The sequence below is a fragment of the Canis aureus genome, chromosome 27, assembly GCF_053574225.1.
Source record: "Canis aureus isolate CA01 chromosome 27, VMU_Caureus_v.1.0, whole genome shotgun sequence".
In the NCBI taxonomy this organism is placed as follows: domain Eukaryota; kingdom Metazoa; phylum Chordata; class Mammalia; order Carnivora; family Canidae; genus Canis; species Canis aureus.
This window is the reverse complement of record NC_135637.1, coordinates 21,761,259-21,783,236: the sequence shown is the minus strand read 5'-3', so window position 1 is coordinate 21,783,236 and position 21,978 is coordinate 21,761,259. Positions and strand designations below refer to the sequence as shown.

Here is a 21,978-nt window from a genome sequence, read left to right as displayed (position 1 = left end):
GCTCCCTGCATATTCAAGAGTAATGTTCTGTGTTAATAATATATCTGGGTAACCGCTCCTGTTGTTTGTTCTGATGTACTCTATGGCAATTGTGAACATCTGAAGTAAAATGACTTTCAAAGAAACAGACAAGATCTCAGTTTCTAAGCAACTGACTGACCTATGACAATATAAAGCGTTCTCAGCCAAATATGAGAACTGAAACATCTCTGGCTTTACCTAGCAAGGGGCTATCTAACAGGTTTAGGGGAAATATATCAACAGCTCCAGCTGCCTTAGTTCATTTATTCCAACTACAAAAATTCTAAGGAAAATTGAACCTACAAAAGAATAAGGAATATTAAGGTTACCAGTCCACTAAAATAAGTCATCATCATCATCAAGCTAGACATCATAGTTAGGGAGAGAGGCTCATAAAGCAGGCAAGTAGGCTCTCTGATTTTAGTGTGGGGTCTTCCTGTAACAACTGTCACCTCCTGAAACTAGTCAGACCACCTACTTTCAAGCAGAGGGCCCTAATGCTGAGCTCCTCCAAGAACACCCTGGAGAATATCTGAGGCCTTCAAAAGCTCCTATCCGCAAAGCACCATTCTCTCCACAAGTCCATGGCATGTGGTGATAAGTAACGATATGCCAATAAAGGGCTACCCAGGGGATTTCAGGGTTAAATGTGGAAACCTGGTTACTCATTTGTCATACCATTACAGAGCAATCTAAAATCCTGGATGGCACTAGAGGTGAAAGGACAACAATGTGTCCTTTTTTCTCACTAAAATGCCTGAGTGAAGATGTCCCTGTCAGCGTTTGCCCCAACGCCAGAGCCCCATACCTAATGCAGTCAGAAGTCCTGAACACAGTGTGTTGTTACCACACAAATGACAAGTTCAAAGGGTCCAGTCTCAAGACTTAAAACACACCAAAATCACCAGCCCTTACTTTAGCTCAAGGCATATACACAGAGATCAGATAAATTAAAATATTAAAATGATGTAATGCACGGCCCACCTACTAAATTTTTTTTCCTCTTTCAAGACTACATCTAAAAAAAAAAAAAAAAAAAAAAAAGACTACATCTAATATGAAACATTAAAACGACCATTTACCTTTCCACATAAGTAGATGATACTGGTGTCAGGGTCATAGAAGGGCAGCAACACCCCATTGCTAGTGTCCATTTCATGAAGAGCGATTGGTTCCTGCATATTTTTCTGGGGAAAAAAATACAAAAAAATATATATTTGCATATACACACACATTTACAAGATGAATCATTCTTTCATACATAATTATGGGAGCAATTTCCTAGAATAATGAAAGGTTGAACAATGCATATATAATACTTATACAAGTAAATACCAATTCATACATGTAAATATCAATTTTCCAACCCATTGAAAACTATCAATTTGACAACCTCATCAATGTATATATACATCAGTGTGATTCCATGACAAAAATGAGACAGCTCTTCTCCTTTATGATTTTGTTTCCTTTTATTTTTTATTTAAACTTATGTATTTAAAATAGGCTCCACACCCAATGCAGGGGTTGAATTTATGAGCCTGAGACCAAGAGCCATGTACTCTACCAACTGAGCCAGGGAGAAACCTTATTTTCTTTTTTTAAAGAAATCTTTCTTATTATAAAAATACACTCTTTAGTTAAAGTTACAGAAAGACTATAAAAACCATCCCATATTCCATAATCCCACAGTCCAGTGGATGGCAAAAACAATGACCGTTTTGGTCTACTTACTTCCAACACACACACACACATACACACACACACACACAGATCATACCATATATTCAGTTTTGTTATTTTTTCACTTATGCTATTCTCAACATATTCCTAAGCGTGACTATTGTGACTTTAACATTTGATCATATTCTTTATAATACAAAGTTCAGAACTTGTTTCCCAAGTCCCAAACACTGGCTTCTTCGTGCAGTCTTTTAAAAATATATAGTCAACACAGAGTATTTGAGAGTATCAAGAATGCATTTTTCTAATACATTTAAGCAGTAAGTCTCCAGTGACGACGAGAGTGTCACATCCAATTCAAGTCAAGCAGGAGTTCAGAAAACTACACTAAGAATCCTATAATCTACCTACCCACCCAAAGACCTGCTCAGAAAAGAGAGAAAGCTCAAGTGTAAGCCTGTGGAAAGGCTGGGAAGGGGCATACCGGATTCCAGAGAGCCAGCTGCCGCTCACTCATGCGGCTGAAACCAGTGGTAAAGACATTCCCATCAGCCAGAAAGATGGCTCTCATGGGTCTTGCTCCTTCGTGTGCTTTCTCCTTCTCCTGGGAGATCAAGAACAATAGGAATATTATATTCAAACTGCAAGAAAGATGGAGGGCTCATACACTGAATTTAACCCATGCCCACCCCCATGTCTTTCAGATTACCAGGTGTGCGTGTTTGTGTGTGTTGGTCTCCTCTGAAGATGAGAAACCAGAGACACTATGTAATTTGGCCAAGGTCCCTCAGCTAGTTAGTAAGCAGAAATGCCAGTTGATGACTCAAAAGCCTCACTCCTTCCACTATGCCCTGCTGCCAACCCATGCCCATGTTCTGCAAAAAGAAAACATGAAAGGACTCTGCCAGATGTCTGCTTCTCAGGAAGATAACCTGAAAGTTGGATATACCCTTCAGTTTCTACCAATTTCATTGTACAGAAGGCTGTATGGTTCAGTAACCCTTTCCTTAATCTCATGTGTCTACTGAGAGTGCACAAGCAGTGAGCCCTAGAAGGTTCTAGTGGAGAAAGCACTTTGTGAAGGGCTGGGAGAGTCCTCGGTGCTTGAGAAGCACTAGCCACAACCACTATCCAACTCTTAAGAAGTAATACTGTCCAAGAATCAGCACATCCCAGAGAAAGGTAAATGCAGGACCACAGAGCAGGGCTGATGCAAGACATCCCATGCTGGATGGGATCCAGCATCTGCCGTTTCAACCCCAGCTCAAGTCCCAAATGCCTGTCTTCTGTCATGCTGGGTGACCTGGTGAGGCTGAGTTTGGGTGGCAGGAACTAAGACACTGAGCTGAAGAGATAGCGGTGGCATCTCTGTGAGGTGCTCTGATGATGGTTACAGGAAGGGACAGGGATCAATTAACCAATACTCAGCACTAAGCCAGGATTGCAATTAACTGTTTAGGTTAGCTGATCTAGGTTTGTAAATTCATGAAGACTCCAGTGAACTGATAAAAACTTTGTTTCTTTGTGAAAAATGGTCACCAAGTGAGAGAGAAAGCTCATGTCAATGCTGGAATGCACAACTCTGAAGGGTGGCTGGGAGGCAGAAACTTGTACAAGGCTCTGTGGATTCGTGGTCTGCTGTCTGCACACAACGAGGCTCCACTGACCAGGGAGCCTTAACAAGCAAAGTTCACACTCACTGAAGTGCTACAGAGATGGAGGCACTTGTCCTAAGCATACTTACAGCAACGATCTCTTGTTTTCTAGGATCGATTACTCTCACTTTCTTGTCTTTGGAAGCTGTGCAGATCAGACTGCCATTCCGGTTCCAGCTTACGTTGTAAATCATGTCTGAATGCATATCATCCAAGTTTATAAGGGCTTCCCCTGTCCCCACATTCCAGATGATGATGGCATTATCACAGCCTGTAAGCAAGCAAAGCCACACCCCTCAGAGATTAGAAACACCTGTAGAGTAACACTTGAAAGCTACAAATGCAGTGAGGAGACAAATGCACAGAAAGAATGACGCTGATTATAAGTGGCCTGACTTACTTGCTAGAAGTTAAAAACTCAAGCGACAAAGAAAAAAGACATCTGTATAAAAGAAATGTGGTAAAGGTAGAATATGGCTTGCTAAGTTCGGGTTCATATGAAACAAACAAAAAGCAATGACCAAAGAACTCTAAGAAAATACAATTCTATGTTTTTTGAGTTAACTGGGGCTGGTGGACCCCACGTGATCTTAAGCTTCCTTTTCCAGTAAACCAACATCAGAATGGATACAGTTTATTTCTTCTCCACAGCAGAACTAAAAATGAAGAGTTTAAATAACTGCTTAGAATACTCAACAAAAATGTGGGACAGCACATTATTCAAATCAATAATGCTGTAAAACATGGTCTTCCATTAAAGCATGGTAAACCAAGTAACCAGAAGGTAAATGCATGTGCTCACAACAGATCTTTATCTTTTAAAGGGGAGAAAAATAGGTCAAGACTGGGCTGATCTAAGAAGCCCAAACTGTAATCAAGTAGACATGTGGATTCAGAAGCTGATCCCCAGAGAGGCCACAATGCTGACATAGCCACACCCCTCTGATCATAGACTCTACTTTCCTTCAAGCATCAGCCCCAAGTTCCCTTTATTTTATTAAAGAGTTATTTATTTGAGAGAGAAAGAGGATGTGCATGGAGGGAAGAACAGAGAGAATCCCAAGCAGAACCCCTGCTGAGCATGGAGCCTGATGCAGGACTCGATCCCAGGACCCTGAGATCACGACTTGATCCGAAACCAAGAGTTGGATGCTTACCTGGCTGAGCCACCCAGGCGCCCCACCCTAGATTCCTTTAAAAGGCGGGTGCCAGGGACACCTGGGTGGCTCAGAGGTAAAGCATCTGCCTTTGGCTCAGGTGGTGATCCAGGTCCCCAGGAGTCTGCTTCTCCCTCTGCCTGTGTCTCTGCCTCTCTGTGTCTCATGAATAAATAAACAGTATCTTAAAAAAAAAAAAAAAAGAAAGGCAGGTGCCATTTGTTGCCTTCCAGGACATTAGTTCAAGGATGAAGCCAAATAAAGGATGGATATCTTGAAGATAAATTCTTGTCAATAAGCCAATTTTGCAAGCATTTCAAAAAACTTAGCCACTGATACCCAGACACCTAAGCTGTCTAAGGGCTAGAAGCAGGAGACTGGAGAAAAAGCATGCACAACAGCAAAGCTGTAGCTGAACCCTGGGATGAGACCCGACCCTCTGCCTTGTGCACCACAGGCAAACAGGTAACTTCAGCCACCATGGATGGATCATGTAGTCTTAAAATATGCACAACACTGCCATCAAGGCATTCTCCTTTGCTTGTAGAAGGCAGAGTGGGAAACAGTTGGCTGATGATGCCCTATGTTCGACCTCGATGACAAGGGGCAGCAGGAAAATTTCCATGACAGAATTCCACCTTTGGAACTGTTTTCTCTCCTTATCAGAGTGAGGAGAACATTAGGAGGGTTCCCAGGTATAGTTACTTGTGATTTTAAATAAAAGAGAGAATTCTATATAGCGTCATTTTTTAAAAGCAGCCCTTGATTTCAATAGGTACCTGGTAAATTCACCATAAACACCCTCTATTCCTACTTAAAAAAGCTCAACTGCCTCCTCCCTTCCTTTTTTTTTACTGGTGAGAGGAAATATCTTTGAAATTCTACCACTAGCAGTTTTCATAAATCACTTTTATTAAGGTATAATTTACATACAATGCAACGTTCCCATTTTGAGTATACATTTGCTAAACTTTGACAAATGTATATATTCATGTAGCCACCAACACAATCAAGATATAGAACATTTACACCATCCCAAAAGGCTCCCTTGTGACCTTTGTATTGTTCCTATAAAAGATAAAACCTCAACTTGTAGACTGAGGACAAGATTTCTGTAGGATAACACTTGGAAACTACTCTAGTGGCAAAGCAAGAACACTAGGTCTTGGTTTGATACACTGTAGTGCTGTTCAACAGTGTAAAAAAATGCAGAAAGCCTCAGTGTACTGAAATAGGGGCCTAATTAAATAAATGAAGGTATCCAAGTATTGGTAGCATTGTTAAAAATATCACAGGAATAACATTTAATAGGACACGGAGAGGACCACAGCGCACCACTAAATACAAAAAGCAGGTCACATGTAAAATGTCTGAACCCATTTTTGTGGGTAAAATCATTTATGTATGTTAGCATAAGTATCTTCTGGAAAGAAATATCAATGGTGATGGACTGGTAGGATTACAAATGATTTTATTTTCCCCTTTTATTTATATATTTTTTCCTATAACATACATGTATTATATGTATAAGGAGAAAAAAATCAAAGTATCTTCCTTAAAGGAAGGAGGAGATTTGCCTATCAGGACCACCCCAAGATTGGCAACAACATCAGAGCCTGGCACCCAGGGCTCCCATGAGGGATCCTCCTGCTGTATCAGGAATAACTAAAACTGTGTTCCATGAAGGGCCCCAGCAGGAGCCATGAGTCTGCTGGAATTCTAGGTAAGCGTGTTCATTTCTCTAGGCAAGAAGTCTTGAGTCATTGGCCTTTTCACACAGACATGTGCATGTCTGCAGGTGGGCTGGGGAGCTGCTGCATCTTAGCCCCTCACCGTGGATTCCCAGTGAGTTGCTTCAGAACTGCACAATGCACAAACACATTGGCCACTGCACAACGCATGGTCAAACACATTGGCCCTTACCCACCACTTTGCTCCTACCTGCACTAAGAAGTACATTGCGGGCAGTTGGATGCCAGGCCACAATGCCAACTCTCTTCGAGTGGCCTTCTAAAATTACCACAGGTTCGGTCAGGGAAAGAGTGAGTCCGTTTTCTGGGATCTGCCACACCTGTTGGGAAAGGAAGCAAGAGGGTCCATATGAGGGATGACCTTTTACTGTGACCATCCAATTTGCAGACTTGCTCTGCAGAAATAGAACACACACTGGTCTTTGGACAAAAGGCAGAATATTGTACAACGACTGCATCTATGGAGGTACTTTTAAAATGGAGGATATTAAAGATCAGAACATTCATCAGGCCTATGAAATATTGCCTCTCCACTTTTATTTAATAATAGTTCAGATTTTATTTAAAATTCCCTGTTAAGTTCAAAACTCTCCAGCTAGAAGCGTGAGAAAAAAAAAAAAAAAAGGAAAGAAGAATAGAAAACAAGTGAAGCACCTGTGAGAAGCAGCACTGTGGGACAGCACCCAGCTAGGCCCACAGTTCTGGAGGGGGGAGCAGCCCCACTAGGGCTCCTGAGGGATGGTGCAGTTTTTAAAACAACATGTTTTCTGTGTTTTACATTTGGAAAATAAAAATATACATAATATACATAATAAATTCTGTAACATTTATCATAGAAAAATCTTGTGAAGAAAAAAAGATAAACTGGGCCTTATCAAAATTAAAAACTTTGCCTTTCAAACGACACGATCAAGACAATGAAAAAGAATATATAAAGGACTCTGAACAAATCAGTAATAAAAGGAAAATAACCCAATTTTTAAAATAGGCAAGGAATCTAAACAGAACATTTCTGCAAGAAAGATATATAGATAGTTTTAAGGCACATGAAAATGTGCACAATATTAGTCATTAGGGAAATGCAAATCTAAACCATAATAAAATATTGGCTCATACCCCCTAGGAGGCTATAATCAAAAGACCATGAGTGATCCATGAGGATGGGAGGCAATCAGAGTCCCCCCCCCCCCCCCCCACCGCTGGTGGGAATGTAAAATGGTGCAGCCACTTTGGAAAAATCTGACAAGTTTTCAAATGATTAAACATAGAATTACTATATGCCCCAGCATTATCACTCCTAAGGCAACCCAAGAGAAATGAAAATCTACGTCCAGACAAAAACTTGTACGTGAATGTTCATTGCAGCATTATTCATAAAGGCCAAAATGCGGTAACAACCTAAATGTCCAGCAACTGAGAGAGATAAACAAAATGTGCTATCTCTATACATCAGAATGTTATTTGCCCACACAAAGCAACTGAGTACTGATTCATGCTACAACATGGATGAAGCTTGAAAATATTATGCTAAGTGATAAAAGTGAGTTCCAAAAGACCACACATATTGCAGGATTTTGTATACATGAAAGATCCAGAATAGAAAGATATGTAGAGACAGAAAGTAGATTAGTGGTTGCTTAGTACCGGGGACTTGGGGGCAGTGATAGTTAATGGGTAGAGGGTTTCTTTTTTGAGGTAATGAAATGTGCTAAAATCATCTCTGGTAATGGCTGTATGTATCTGTGAAATTAGGACCACTGAATTGTACACTTTAAATGGGCGAACTGTATGTGTATTATAGCTCAATGAAGTGGTTTAAAAAATCCTGACTGGCAAAGACACACAGAAGATTCGCCATATCTTCCTGCAGACATGCCAGGGTGGCAGAGGGGACAGGGTTGCAAAAAGCATCAGACAGAAGGGACAAGAGACTATGACAGTGAAAGGAAGACCTTTTAATAGACTAAGAGACACCCTCTGAGAAGAAAGAACGGAGTCACCACTAAGCTGAGTCATAGAATCCTGTAGAAAACCAGATATTAAGTAACATTAAATTTGTGGAAAAGCTAAAGTTTAAAATAATGATAATGATCTTCTTATATACGGAGATTAAAACACATTAAATACTTTAATATATTTTAAACATACAGATATTAAATAATCTGTATGTTTAAAATATATTAAACAACTCAAATGTATTATTAAATAAATTTACCACCAAAAAAGATTTTAAGGAACTAGTTCATGAAAAACTTAGAACTTGCCATGAAAAACTTAGATCATGCTCAACAGTGGAACAAGTGAGAAACAAAATTTTCCTTTGTTGGGGATTTTTAAGGAACTGTCTGTTTTCAACTGCTTAGTGGAAGGCAGAGGTCTGGATTAGATGAGTGTTTAAGGTTCAGTTCAGTTCTGGTGTCCTGCAAAAAATTAGAAGAAAAAGTTTGCCATCCTGAAGAATGAGAAAAGTCACGAATTAAGTGATCATTCTTACAACTAAATTCTGTCCAGGCTAACTACACAACCCCTTACGTCAATCACGGCAAAACAAAGGTGTCTTCTGAGGGTCTGAGTTATTAGCACATCACCTGATTTCTCCTGAACCCTCAAATTTTAAACAATGCAGCTGTGAGCAAGCATAGACAGCAAAAGAAGATCTACCTTGCCTCTCTCCCCCAGGGGTGTGGCATCTGCTTGCCACCCCCCCGCATTATAAGTTTGCTTTTATCCTGATATACACTATTTTTAGTCAAGGCTTTATAAGTAGTCAAACAGCTCCAAATTGAACTTAACTACCTGAATGTAGAGCAGGCCTTGTTTTTTTATTTTTTTATTTTATTTATTTATTTATTTATTATTTATTTATTTATTTTAACAGAAGGAATGGAAAACAACTACTGATTTGATCAAAGCATGAAGTCACAGAGAAACAATTATGAAATGGGACTTCACTGACTCAACTGGAAATGCATTTTCCAAGTTGAATTCTGACCCAGTCTTAGAGCTGTTGGAGCAGTAACACCACCTGCCATCTCCAGATGGCACCACAACCATGGGCTGCTGGTTTTCACTCATACAAAGGACTGGAAACCTTTGCACCCTGTATCCAACTCTGACCACAATTAAACAGTGTGTTTTCTAAATCCCTAATGAGGCATGGAGTGATAGAAGTCTTTGTTCATAGTCAGCATTTCCAATCTTAAATATGAAGGTGGAAGCAGAGCCCAGAATGGGACATTACTTTTTCCTCTCTCTAGCTGCTCCCTCAGCCACATTTTTCCTTGGACTGCAAGGAAATTTTAATGATGAAGCAAAACACTTATTATGTAATTTTTAAAATGAGGAAACTGTTCCTTTTTTTATCTCACCTTGGCAGATTTTGCCACCTTGGTCACTCATTCAAACAACACCTCTCTCAAGTAGCCTCTGTAAGGGTGGAAGGCGGGGGTGGGGGGGTGGCGGGGAAGGGGACTACATACAGGCTCTGCTTTCAAGGGGTTCACAGTCTGATAGAAAGCAGAGACTTCTAGAAGACCAAAAATCAAAGCAAGTGGTATGATGTAGAGGCTTAGGGCATGGGTGCCAGAGCCAAACAGATCCTGGTTCAAATCCTGCCTGGGCCACTTATAATGATGGTCCTGGGCAAACAACTCAACATCCCTGTGCACAGAGGAAACATGAGTACTTATACTTTCTAGGGCTGCTGTGAGGATTAAATGAGTTTGTAAGCCCTAGAACAGTGCCCAGCAAACAATTAGTGCCCCCCAAATGCAGAGACACAACAGTGAAGTGGCTAAGAACAGGGGCTCCAGAACTAGACTAGACTGTTCAATTCCTGATTCTGCCGCATAGCAGCTGCATAACCTTGGAGATACTGACCTAAACTTTCAGAGACTTAAGATTTTCTCATCTGCAAAATGGGAATAATAATGATTCTGCTTTCATTACAGTTTTGAGAAGCAATGTGGTAGTAAGAATCCAGAGTATTTAGAATAATGCCTGTCATAAGACAAGCTCTTCCTAAGCATTAGCCATTGCTACTGCCTGTATTATGTGCCAGGAAACCACACAGTGTATGTAACCAAAGCTACACTGGTATAAGTCAGGTGCTGCATGAAAACTCAAGTGTCATAAGGTTACCTTCTTGCTATCCAGTCTGGTGCAGCCAGGAAGGCTCTCTGAGGGGATGACCTCTAACAACGAATAGGAGTTCGGTGACAGGAAGAAGAGAAAAAGAAGGAAGAAGTAACATAGGCCTGAGGATTTACAGTGGGAGGTCAGTGACTGGAAAAGTCTGTGAAACTCAATGAAAAGATGATGGAACTCTTCTTGTCTTTAGTGAGAAGTAAAGGTGGTGGTGTTCTGCATTATGGACTATGGAAAAGAGCTGGAAGATCTGTAAGCTTTTCCACATAAAACTTGCACGTCCTCTGGCTGGTGCCCACTGGCCCTTCTCACGGCCTGTGGCTCTGTCCTTTGTAGTGTTTGTCTGAGGCTTCCAGGCAATGGCCTTCCTGTTTGGACCAAAGAGATCTTGCCTCCTAAAGTGCAGGGACAACAAAGCTGAACCCCGACTTGGTATGTGTTTAGTCTTCTTGTAGTCTGGGACGTAGCCTGGTGTGGCAGAAAGGACGCTAGCCTAGATGCCAGAAGACACCGGCGCCTGACAGAGCTAGGGTACTAAGTGGTTGTGTTAATATTAAGAAGGGACTTCACTTCTGGGAGCTTCAATTTCCTTGTTTGATATGGGGCCAGCATCAACTCTACTTACATGCATTACTGGATGCATGAAAAGAGCTAAAACATTCTGTACACCCGAAGCACTTCCCTGTCGTGAGATACTGCGAACAGGGTGACCTTTGACAAACCAGTTACTGCCTGGGCTGGTGTTTCCTAGGCTGTAAAATGAGACATCCTCTTGTCTTACTGTGCTGTTATAACAATTAAATATAATCATGCACATAAGGGCTTATAAAACATGGCTTGGCCAAAAAAACCACAAATGCTTACTGCGTTCACAATTATTTTTCTTGCTGTTTGCTCTGAGTCTGCATATATTTTCAAGAGTGAACATCAAGATTTCTTTCATGAGCCTTATCTTCAAATTAATTCAGCACTGTAACCAACTACCTAATTTACATCCAAGATATTACGTGTGAAAGCTCTAGTATATATGCCTACGCCCATCAGCACAAATGAAAACAACTTTGATGTCTACGCAGAGACATGGATAAAAAACCATGTCTAAAACCACTCTAAAACCAATAGCTTTTTCAAAAACATGTCAACGAGTAGAGAGGAAAATAGGTGCCAACCATCCTCTGCTATGCCCAGACTGAGCATCCCAGCACAGCAGGGATAACAAACTCTCTCTCTCCTCCACCAGATTTTTGCTTTTTTTTTTTAAATAATAATTTGTAGTCCTGAAAATTTTCTATTTGGACAGGACATTGCTATGGCAATGTTTTGTTTTGAAAAAGAAAAACAAAAACAAAAACAAAAAACACGTAATCAGCCCCAAGGGCTTCCAGATGAAAAAGCAAATCAATTAGTAAAAACCCATCATGGTTCTGGGAAAAAATAACTTGAAGCACATGTTCAGGAACTAATGTATCACTGGAATCCTTTTCAACATGTGAAATTCTGAAAATGGAAAAAGGACAGCTCAAGAGAACAGTTCCAATAGGAAAAAAGTGATGAATGGGGCACTTGGCTGGCTCAGTTAGAGGAGCATGAGACTCTTGACCTCAGAGTTGTGAATTCAAGCCCCACACTGGGTGTAGAGGTTACTTAAAAATAAAATCTTTTAAAAAAAAAGAAGAAAGCGTGATGAAAATAAAGAAACTTGGGTTTCTCTCAAGGAGTAATTTTTATCCAATTCATTAATGGTGTTGTGTCTCAAACACAGTGCAAATTTAAAGCACACACAAGCATTTCTAGACACTGCTTCCCTATTTTAATTACCTCTCTTGAACTTGCTACTGGTCTAGCACTAGAGTTACAGTCATAAAAAGGGTATTCCCTCCCAAAGGCCATATTTTTTAAGGGCTAAGGAAACGAATTCCAAAGGGAAAGTGAAGAAAGAGATGATCTTAAGAGACAGGAAGAAGCTCACAGAGTCTGTAGCAGTTACAGAGCAGCAGAAACTGCCCCTACAGAAACTGCCTAAATAAACCAGGCCATTAAGAACATTAGTTTCGGGCAGCCTGGGTGGCTCAGCAGTTTAGAGCAGCCTTCAGCCCAGGGCCTGATGATCCTGGAGACCAGGGATCAAGTCCCACATCAGGCTCCGTGCATGGAGCCTGTTTCTCCCTCTGCCTGTGTCTCTTCCTCTCTCTCTCTGTCTCTGTGTCTCTCATGAATAAATAAATACAGTCTTTAAAAAAAAAAAAGTTAGTTTTGGGAAAATCAAGAACTGAGAGCTGGCTTCTAATGTGCCCAGGTTATAACACCTACTGGCAAATGGCCCAGATGCAATCTGCACAAAACAGAAATGACACGAAGCCCTGCAGAATGACTGAGGAATTCACTCTCACCAACTACAAAGTCACTTCCATTTTTATTTCAAGGCAAAAGCTGTATTAGGAAAATCTGTCACAGATTTTGGGACTGGTGAGAACATCTAGCCAGAGACTAGTAAAACAAATACTCTGTTTCCAAGATCTTTCCCTCTCCCAGACTCTGGGAGAAACAATGATTGCAACCCACTGTTTGAATTGGCCATTTTTTGCATTTATGTTTGATTACTCCCTGCAGATAAGGAACAACGGTGAATCAATGTCATTCACTAAACTTAACTTGGTTCCTCTTTGTATTATTTAAAATAGTAATATTTTCTTGAGCTAAACTTTTCCCAAGTAAAATACTTAGTAGCCACAATCTTTAAAACTCTCTATGAGAAGATATTGTTGGAGAAAAGTACAAAAAGTCTGAAAAAACCTAGAAGCAGAGCATAATTTCTGGGAAAAGTTTATATATAATTTATATATAATTGTTTTCTGCCAGGATAAGAAACTGCTAAAAATTTTTAAAAATGTTTTCTGCCAGGATAAGAAACTGCTAAAAATTATATAATTTATATATAATTGTTTTCTGCCAGGATAAGAAACTGCTAAAAAGGACATTCAGGGACACCTAGGTGGCTCTGGGACGCCTGGGTGGCTCAGTGGCTGAGTATCTGCCTTTGGCTCAGGTCATGATCCTGGGGTCCTGGGATTAAGTCCCCCACAGGGAGCCTGCTTCTCCCTCCTGTGTGTCTCTGCCTCTCATGAATAAATAAATATAATATTTTTCTTAAGTACATTCAAGGTAAGATACACCAATATAATTTACTTTTAGGCTGCTTAAAGAAGCCATTTATAAAAGATGAAGGAATGTACCAATAGCCTGGCACTCCTTTTCCTAAACCTACAATGAAAGAGATATCACTGTTACTGAATTGATGCTTGCAAAATTAACTAAGCAATGCTTAAATGCTTAGGATTTAATAGAATTAAAACTATAAATACAAAAAGCAGTTTTAAAATTAATTTTTAGGGACGCCTGGGTGGCAAAGTCATTGAGCATCTAACTCTTGATTTCTGCTTAGGTCATAATCTCAGGGTTGTGTGATGGAGACCCTGCGACAGGCTCTGTGCTGGGCATGGAGCCTGCTTAAGATTTTATTCCTCTGCCTCACTGTGCTACATTCCCCACCCCGACCCCGTCAGGTGCTCTCTCTCTAAAAAAAGAAAAAGAAATCTCAATTTAATTCTTTTATAGTTGGGATGTCTGGGTGGCTCAGTGGTTTAGTCTGCCTTTGGCTCAGGGCGTGATCCTGGATTCCCGGACCAAGTCTCACATCAGGCTCCCTGCATGGAGCCTGTTTCTCCTCCCTCTGCCTGTGTCTCTGCCTCTCTCTGTGTGTCTCTCATGAATAAATAAGTAAAGTATTTTAAAATAAAAAAATAATCTCGCTCTCTCTGAATGAAAAAATAAATAAATCTTAAAAAAAAAAAAAAAAAAAGGGCAGCCCCAGTGGCGCAGCGGTTTAGCGCTGCCTGCAGCCTGGGGTGTGATCCTGGAGACCCAGTATTGAGTCCCACATCGGGCTTCCTGCATGGGGCCTGCTTCTCCCTCTGCCTGTGTCTCTGCCTCTCTCTCGCTCTCTCTGAATGAATAAATAAATAAATCTTTAAAAATAAAAAAAATTAAAATTAAAATTAAAAAATAAAAAATAATTCTTTTACAGTTCATTTGACAAAGTGGTTCTATTTTATTTTTTTAACAAATATTTGCTAAAGATATTCTTACTGCTATGAATCCACTATAGGTACAATGTAAAAAATAGTAACATGTTTTATATTTATAGCTTCCTTGTTGTTTTTATTATTTTACACTTGTTGTTATTATTATTATTTTACCTATAAGGTAAATGAGGTTGAGAGCATGTAAGTGGCCTCCACATGCTCCAAAATCCCCATCTTTGGACTTTTCTTAAGACTCTTCTCAAAAAAAAAAAAAAAAAAAAAAAAAGACTCTTCTCTTACTAGAATGAAGTCTTGTTACACTACCTACTATTTGAGCTCCTGGGTTACTACCAACAGCCTAGGCTTGGGAAACTACTGAAAGCATTTCTGTTTTTAAAAAATAGTACTTGGGTGCCTGGCTGGCTCCATCAGTAAAGCAGGTGACTCCTGATCTCTAGGTCATGAGTTTGAGCCCCACAGTGGGCGTGGAGATTAGTTAAAAAATAATAATATAGTAAAAATAAAATTTAAAAATCGTGTTATGTCTGAAATGGTTTGGTCTATCATAGTGTTCTTTTACCTTCAGGAGAGCAAAGGGAAAAATGAGGTACTGAGAAAGTGCAGTTGGAGATAATCAACTATTTCTTTAAAATTTCATTTCATTTTTTTAAAATTTTTATTTATTATTTATTTATGATAGTCACAGAGAGAGAGAGAGAGAGAGAGAGAGAGAGGCAGAGACACAGGCAGAGGGAGAAGCAGGCTCCATGTACCGGGAGCCCGATGTGGGATTTGATCCCGGGTCTCCGGGATCGCGCCCTGGGCCAAAGGCAGGCGCCAAACCGCTGCGCCACCCAGAGATCCCTAAAATTTCATTTCAATTGCTAAGCTATAGAAGCTTCTTGTAATTGCCCTAATAATAATAACAAATGGGGACACCTGGGTGGCTCAGTGGTTGAGCATCTGCCTTTGGCTCAGGGCTCAGGGCTCAGGGCATGATCTGGGATCCAGAATGAGACTCACATTGGGCTTGCTGAGGGGAGCTTGCTTCTCTCTCTACCTGTGTCTCTGCCTCTCTCTGTGTGTCTCTCATGAGTAAGTAAATAAATCTTAAAAAAAAAAAAAAGATTTGGGGGATATTAAACAATTAAAATATCAGTGCCACACTTAAGGGCTTAAAAAAGCAAACTAAGAGGAGGATTAATCTCAAAGTATTACTTAATTTACAAAATGTTCACTCTGGCAATACCAATATAAGGTCAAGGTCAGAAGATTCTGGAAGGATGGTGGTATCAGTGGCAAGCACAATTTTGGGATCTCCTCAAGTCTCTCTGTAAAAACACAGAGCAAACAAAAACCCAGAACTACGTGATAACCCCCAAATCCAAGTGGGAGGAGGAAAACTACCAACAGCCATATGACTTGTGTATTAGGGGTCTCTGTGTGGAAAAATCATGGGGTAGTGATGGGGTGCTTCACAGACCTGGCAGCAGCAGGCCAATGTAGAGGCAAGCAGTGGAAACTGGGAAGGGTTTGCCCTCTCCAAGAGCAAGCAATGATAGGGACCCGAAATACAAAGGTCTAAAGGGGCTTGAGCAGTCTAGACCCCATACTCTAGAAGTGAACCATAAACAGCTCCCTTCCAAGACAGGCTCCACAATGAGGATAAATTCCAAGGAATGGAATCAAATCAGAGGACAGAAATAACAGGGAGAAAGACCAAATAAAAAGCAGGCCAGGAAATCTCAGAAAGCAAGCCACCACGTTTCTGAACGCTATCTGAAAAGGACAGAAGGGGGAGCTCTGTGAAGTTAGGTTGGCTGTGTAAACTGAGCCACCTTCAGAACAATTAAATGCATATCAAAAATAAGAAAAAAAAGCCAAAGCCCCCCAAATTACTATAAGAAACAAAGAGAACAAGGTATAGAATAGCATCCCAATAGACAACAGAAGAATGCTAAGAAGTGTTTTTTCAAAATGAGAAAAAAACCATCACTACTTCAAAATAATATCAGAACTTGAAAACTCAAAAGGCAGCAAAATTTTTTCGAAATTAAAGAAAAATCACTTTAGAAATGAAGACAAACCAAGAAAGAACACATTATTAAAAACATAATAATGCCCCCAAATAAGTAGAAAGCAGAAAAAAGATTAAAGTTCTGAAGCTAACGTAACAAACACTATGTCAACTATACTTCAATTAAAAAATAAAATAAAATAAATGAACATGAAAAAAAGTTGGGAGAGAAATTGACCCACTATTGAAGACAGGTAAAGATGACAAAGCAAATGGATTAACAAGTGTCCCTGAAAAAGAAAACCAAGGCAAGAAAACAGAACAAATTCTAAGGACTATAACTGGAGAAAATATTCCTGGGAGGGGGAAGACCTGAAATTCTACATTGAAAGAACATACCATCAACCTAGGAATGCCAACTCAGAATAACCAACAATATTCTAGCACGATTACTGTATTCTAAGAAAAAAAAAATCTTATGAACATCTAGGCAAAAAAGAACGTATGGTTTATAAAGGAGAGAGAATTAGATTATCTGATTTTTTTTTTACATCAAAACTTTATGCCAAAAGAAAATGGAATAATATATTTAGATACCTGAGGAAAATCTCTGAGCCAATGATTTTTTTTTTAATTTTTTTTTATTTATTTATGATAGGCACACAGTGGGGGGGGGGGTGCAGAGACACAGGCAGAGGGAGAAGCAGGCTCCATGCACCGGGAGCCCGACGTGGGATTCGATCCCGGGTCTCCAGGATCGCGCCCTGGGCCAAAGGCAGGCGCTAAACCGCTGCGCCACCCAGGGATCCCGCCAATGATTTTATATTCAGAAAAACCAGAAAATCTGTAAAGGTCACAGATAAGGCATTATCTATATAGAAGGATTTTTTAAAGTACTGTTCCCATGAGCCTTTTCTACTTGATTCCATTCTTTTTGCAATCTCTCCTCAGGGGGCCTGTCCCAGAAGGGAGCACTCTCTGGTTGAGTTCTAGCATACTAGGGTCTCGAATCTACTAGGGAAGGAGCTTAGACTAAATGACGAGAAGTAGATATAAGGACCTATGGAGAGCACTAACTATAGTGACTTACAGAACTAAGGAGAGGCTGTTAAATGTAATGGCTACGTCACCTTGGAATAGAAAGTATATCATTTTTAAAGCGGAAGAACAGAGAGAGCATAGATTGAAAAGCTGTGGTTCTTTAAAACTACTTTCTGTAATCATCAACTGGTAGTCATAATAGTATTTTTGCTCTGAGTTTTGCTCTTAGTTGTATCTATAATATGATAAAGCACATGAGACAGATCAAAACAGTCTAATTCACCCTCTGAGCCCTTTAGGACCTGGATTCTCAGTGTGCAAGAAGAGAGATAAAGATGCAATGTTCAAGAGGTTAGGTTAAAACTAGACAGTCCAGAATTTAAACAAGGAATATTAGGATGAAGTCACAGGGTATTTTATCCTTAAATATGTATGTATATTCTAGTCCCATTTACTGCAAAGTCTTTAAAAAAAAAAAAAGATCACCATGGTAACAATGAACATTCCTAGCATCCAGACTGATCTAGAAATTCCATTTTCCATTAAAAGAAGCCAGAGCTTCTGAGAGAAGTGGCTGGTATGAAGCTTGGGTAAAGAGATGTCCAAGACAAGCCTGGAACACCTTAACATACTAAATAGCAAGGAAATTATCAAAAACAACTAGGGTATGTGAAAAAAACCTCAGGAAATTTGAAAAAGTTCCCATTAACAAAGACTGGATGACCTAAGCTTTGAAATAAGAATTGTAACGAATCAAAACCCATGAAATACTTTTAAATCCATAAGCTCAAGATGAAATGAAAGTGGGGTCAGGGGTAGAGAACCTAACTCGTCATTTTCTGAGAAAGACAGAACCAATTCATTATCTTTTTTTTTTTTTTTTTTTAAAGATTTATTTATCTATCATAGACAGAGAGAGAGAGAGGCAGAGACACAGGAGGAGGGAGAAGCAGGCTCCATGCCGGGAGCCTGACGTGGGACTCGATCCCGGGACTCCAGGATCGCGCCCCGGGCCAAAGGCAGGCGCTAAACCGCTGGGCCACCCAGGGATCCCCCACCAATTCATTATCTTGAAAACTGGGTAAGTCAAAGGAAAAAATGAGCATCTAGACTACTTTCCTATATGAACAGTACTACTAGACAACCAAATAGTAGATAAGAGGGGGTTATCACCTTTCAATTTTTACCAGCTAAGAATGGAAAACAAAATAACAGAATTTAACATTACCATATTGTGACCCTTAAGGATTTGATGGATCTAGGTACTGAGCATTGATAACTGCACAAATCAAAAAAGAACAAAGACCAGATTATCTTGGTATCATGGGCCTCTAGACTGAAGGACATAATAACACTAGCTATAGTCTTGCCAAAGGTACTGAACCTGAATCTGATCACACTTCTGGATCCAGCTGCCAATTTGAAGGGAATTCAGAGGACAGGCAAGCATGTTGAAAGTGCACCATGAGCGTGCCATCACCAAAAACTAGACAGCTGAAAGATGCAGGTCAAAGGTCAGGCATCTTCATCAGATTTATTGTTAAGGACAAGGAAACAATGGAGGAGGAAGCTACAGATTACAAAAGACTTAGAAGACATCAAGTTCTTTAAACCGGCAAGACTAAGTTACAGCGTCTAGAAATACACGCTTGGGTAATTAAAACCACGAAGAACAGAAATTGAGTATTCGAAGAGTAGAAGTAGTGGTTACCTGGTTACCACAGCGAAGGAGCGCATGGAAGAGTCTGAGAAGAAAATGTTCTATTTCCTAACCTGGGTGGTGGTTAGAGGGTATTCACTTCACTGAACTTCCTTCCCTGTTTAAGTATGTTTTATAATAAAAAAGGCGTTTTCTTAAGATGAATCAAACCTGCTTCTTCAGAAGAAGTTAAGGTTTAGTTGAAGATTTGGCATCAGTGGTCTAAATAATATTCCTTTCCCTTAGCAAAATGTGTCTGCAGCCACGAAAATGATCAATTTAGCAATGAACACTAAGCAGAACAATTCCTTTTAACAGCAGCATATTTCTTTATAATGTGACTTGGCTGCCAAAATTATGAGATCACAGGAGGAGTTATCCTTAGCCAAAAGTCCATGAGGAAAAATGAGTAAATGTTTAAATGACACAGTTCAGGAATTAATTTGTGTTTATGTAAAATAATTTTAATTAATAAAACCTTCCAAACAATGTTTCTAAGTCTGGCTCAGTCCACAGAAAATGAAGAGAAAATAATAGTAGTGTGGGTCTCCAAGCCCTGTACCCGATAGACATGAGATTGCCTGCAACTGACATAGGGACCACTTTCACTTATTTCTACTCTTAGCACATTATTCCCCATCCGTGCTTATGGTAGCCTTTCAACATATTTTGGGCTAGGATTAAGAATTGATCCAAACCAATAATTACATTTTAAGCCTAAGAAGAACATAATCAAGAACAAGCAGCTTTGCATTAAAAAGTATCCCAAAGCCTGGTTTCACACTAACCTACTCTCGGAATCTAAATGAGGGAATGTAAAGAACCTACTTTAAATATCTTTCATGTTGTGTATCTGCATAAAAAGGACTTTCTTAACAGGGTCCAACTAGACAGAACACACCTTCTGATATTATCTTGGAAATAAGCACTTTATTTATTGCAAAACTTACTATCTCCCAATATCTGTTATATATCCCATTTTTTACATATAACCTTTCACTATAATGTACCATTCATGCCAGCCATGTTTTTTCTCCTTTAGAGGAGTGAGAAGAATTGTTGATCAAGGGCATTCACAGAAGTACTGGAAAGCCATTCTGCTTTCTCCAAAATCTTTCCACAGAGCAGATGTGACAACTGTCATTAAGCATGTGGACACCCATACAAAAGAAGAAGAAAGACAATATAGTACATCTTTGATATAAGCCCTGGGCTTATATCACAGTTATGTTTATATCTATAGTTATACTTTGTCACTAAAATATTGTATAATCCAATGGACAATCAAAATTGCTATGACCTTCTGCTTTTCAAGCCTCTGCCCACACTTTTTGGAAGGAGTAGGTGGGTCTCACTGGCCTTTGTGCATGCTACACCCTGGGAGCTTACCATAACCGTGCAGTCCTCTGAGCCACTGGCAATGACCTGATCATTATGTGGGCACCAGTCTATGTCAAGCACCGGTCCTGTGTGGCCACATACTGTAGGGTAGGATTTGTCAATCCGACCAGTCTGAAAGAAAAGAGAAACAAATCTACTATATAACACCAACACCACAGAATCTGTATGTTTTCTCAAGCCCGTTTTTTCCTTTGTTACCTCCACCCCAAATCCAGAGTCTATATATGATGACATTCATATCGGTCAGTGTCAACTAGTAGGAACTGTCAATTTGCATTTCTAGAAATAACTACTCCACCAAATCAAAAGGATCCAAACTTCTAGAACCACAGAGATTTTATTTAATCAACTGCATTATTAGGCATAGCCAACAAAAATATAAAATCTTTTCACCAAAACACAATTTGTAAATTATAAGTGTGTTTTTACTATTAAAAAACCCTTGGTATTATTCAAAATGTTAAATATAACTTTTAATATAATTAACTAATACCCTTGAATATAACAAATTACCAGTACTGGAAGTGAATGGCATTGTAAGCATACAAAGTTAGGATAATAAAAAGAAAAGCTTTAGCTATTGCTCAGGGGTTGAAGGACAGACTCTATTTTAAGTCTCAGTCTCTTCACTGTCTTCAATCAACAGAAGAGCCAGCCAGACCATCTAATTGACACCAGCTTGGATCCCACCCATTATCCACTCCACATCTCATTAAGAATACTATTTTCAACATTGATTAAGTAGACATCACAATATGCTCATGTTATACATTTGAATCTAACAAGTCAATCTGGCTTATCAAGCCCATTTTTGTGTTAACTAATACAAACACTGCTATAACAACAGGTACATAAAAGCTCTTTCCTTTTTAAGCAGGTTAATACCAGTCCACACTGAGGTCCTATACGCTCTAAAAGCAGGTCTACAAAGATGAATCACTGCCAAGCAACACTGAACCTATTCTTTGTAGCTGTTGTTGTTTTCCTATTATGGCAAGTCATCACATCACTGGGGCGAGGCGTCTCAAAAATTTTTCAAGATCAAGAAATTCTGTAATTTCTCTACTTTAACTCAATTGTGGAAATCTCCAGAGCAGTAGTATGCTAAATGCAAAGACCACAGTATCAGAGTCAGACACATATGGGTTCAAAACCAGGCTCTACTGCTTCAACAGCAGGTGACCTTAAACAAGTCATATAATCTCCTTGAGCTTCATCTCATCATCTGTGAAATGAGTAACAAGAATACTTACCTTCCAAGATTACTGTAAGGATTAGATAAAGTTTTTTGGCAAACCATAACTTAGTATTACAATTGTATAAAG

The 21,978-nt window shown here is 39.6% G+C and overlaps 1 protein-coding gene across 3 annotated transcripts in view; it reads right to left on the bottom strand.

The window, feature by feature from the left end:
- Positions 1 to 21,978, bottom strand: part of CORO1C (coronin 1C) — a 76,661-nt gene that overhangs the window by 6,961 nt on the left and 47,722 nt on the right. For all 3 annotated transcript variants that reach the window (XM_077876049.1, XM_077876052.1, XM_077876051.1), the window contains exons 3-7: positions 20,642 to 20,764; positions 6,458 to 6,587; positions 3,449 to 3,630; positions 2,189 to 2,308; positions 1,104 to 1,208 (exon numbers count right to left, since the gene is read on the bottom strand). In XM_077876049.1, coding sequence (XP_077732175.1) covers positions 1,104 to 1,208; positions 2,189 to 2,308; positions 3,449 to 3,630; positions 6,458 to 6,587; positions 20,642 to 20,764 — 660 coding nt within the window. The remainder of the gene's footprint in view (positions 1 to 1,103; positions 1,209 to 2,188; positions 2,309 to 3,448; positions 3,631 to 6,457; positions 6,588 to 20,641; positions 20,765 to 21,978) is intronic.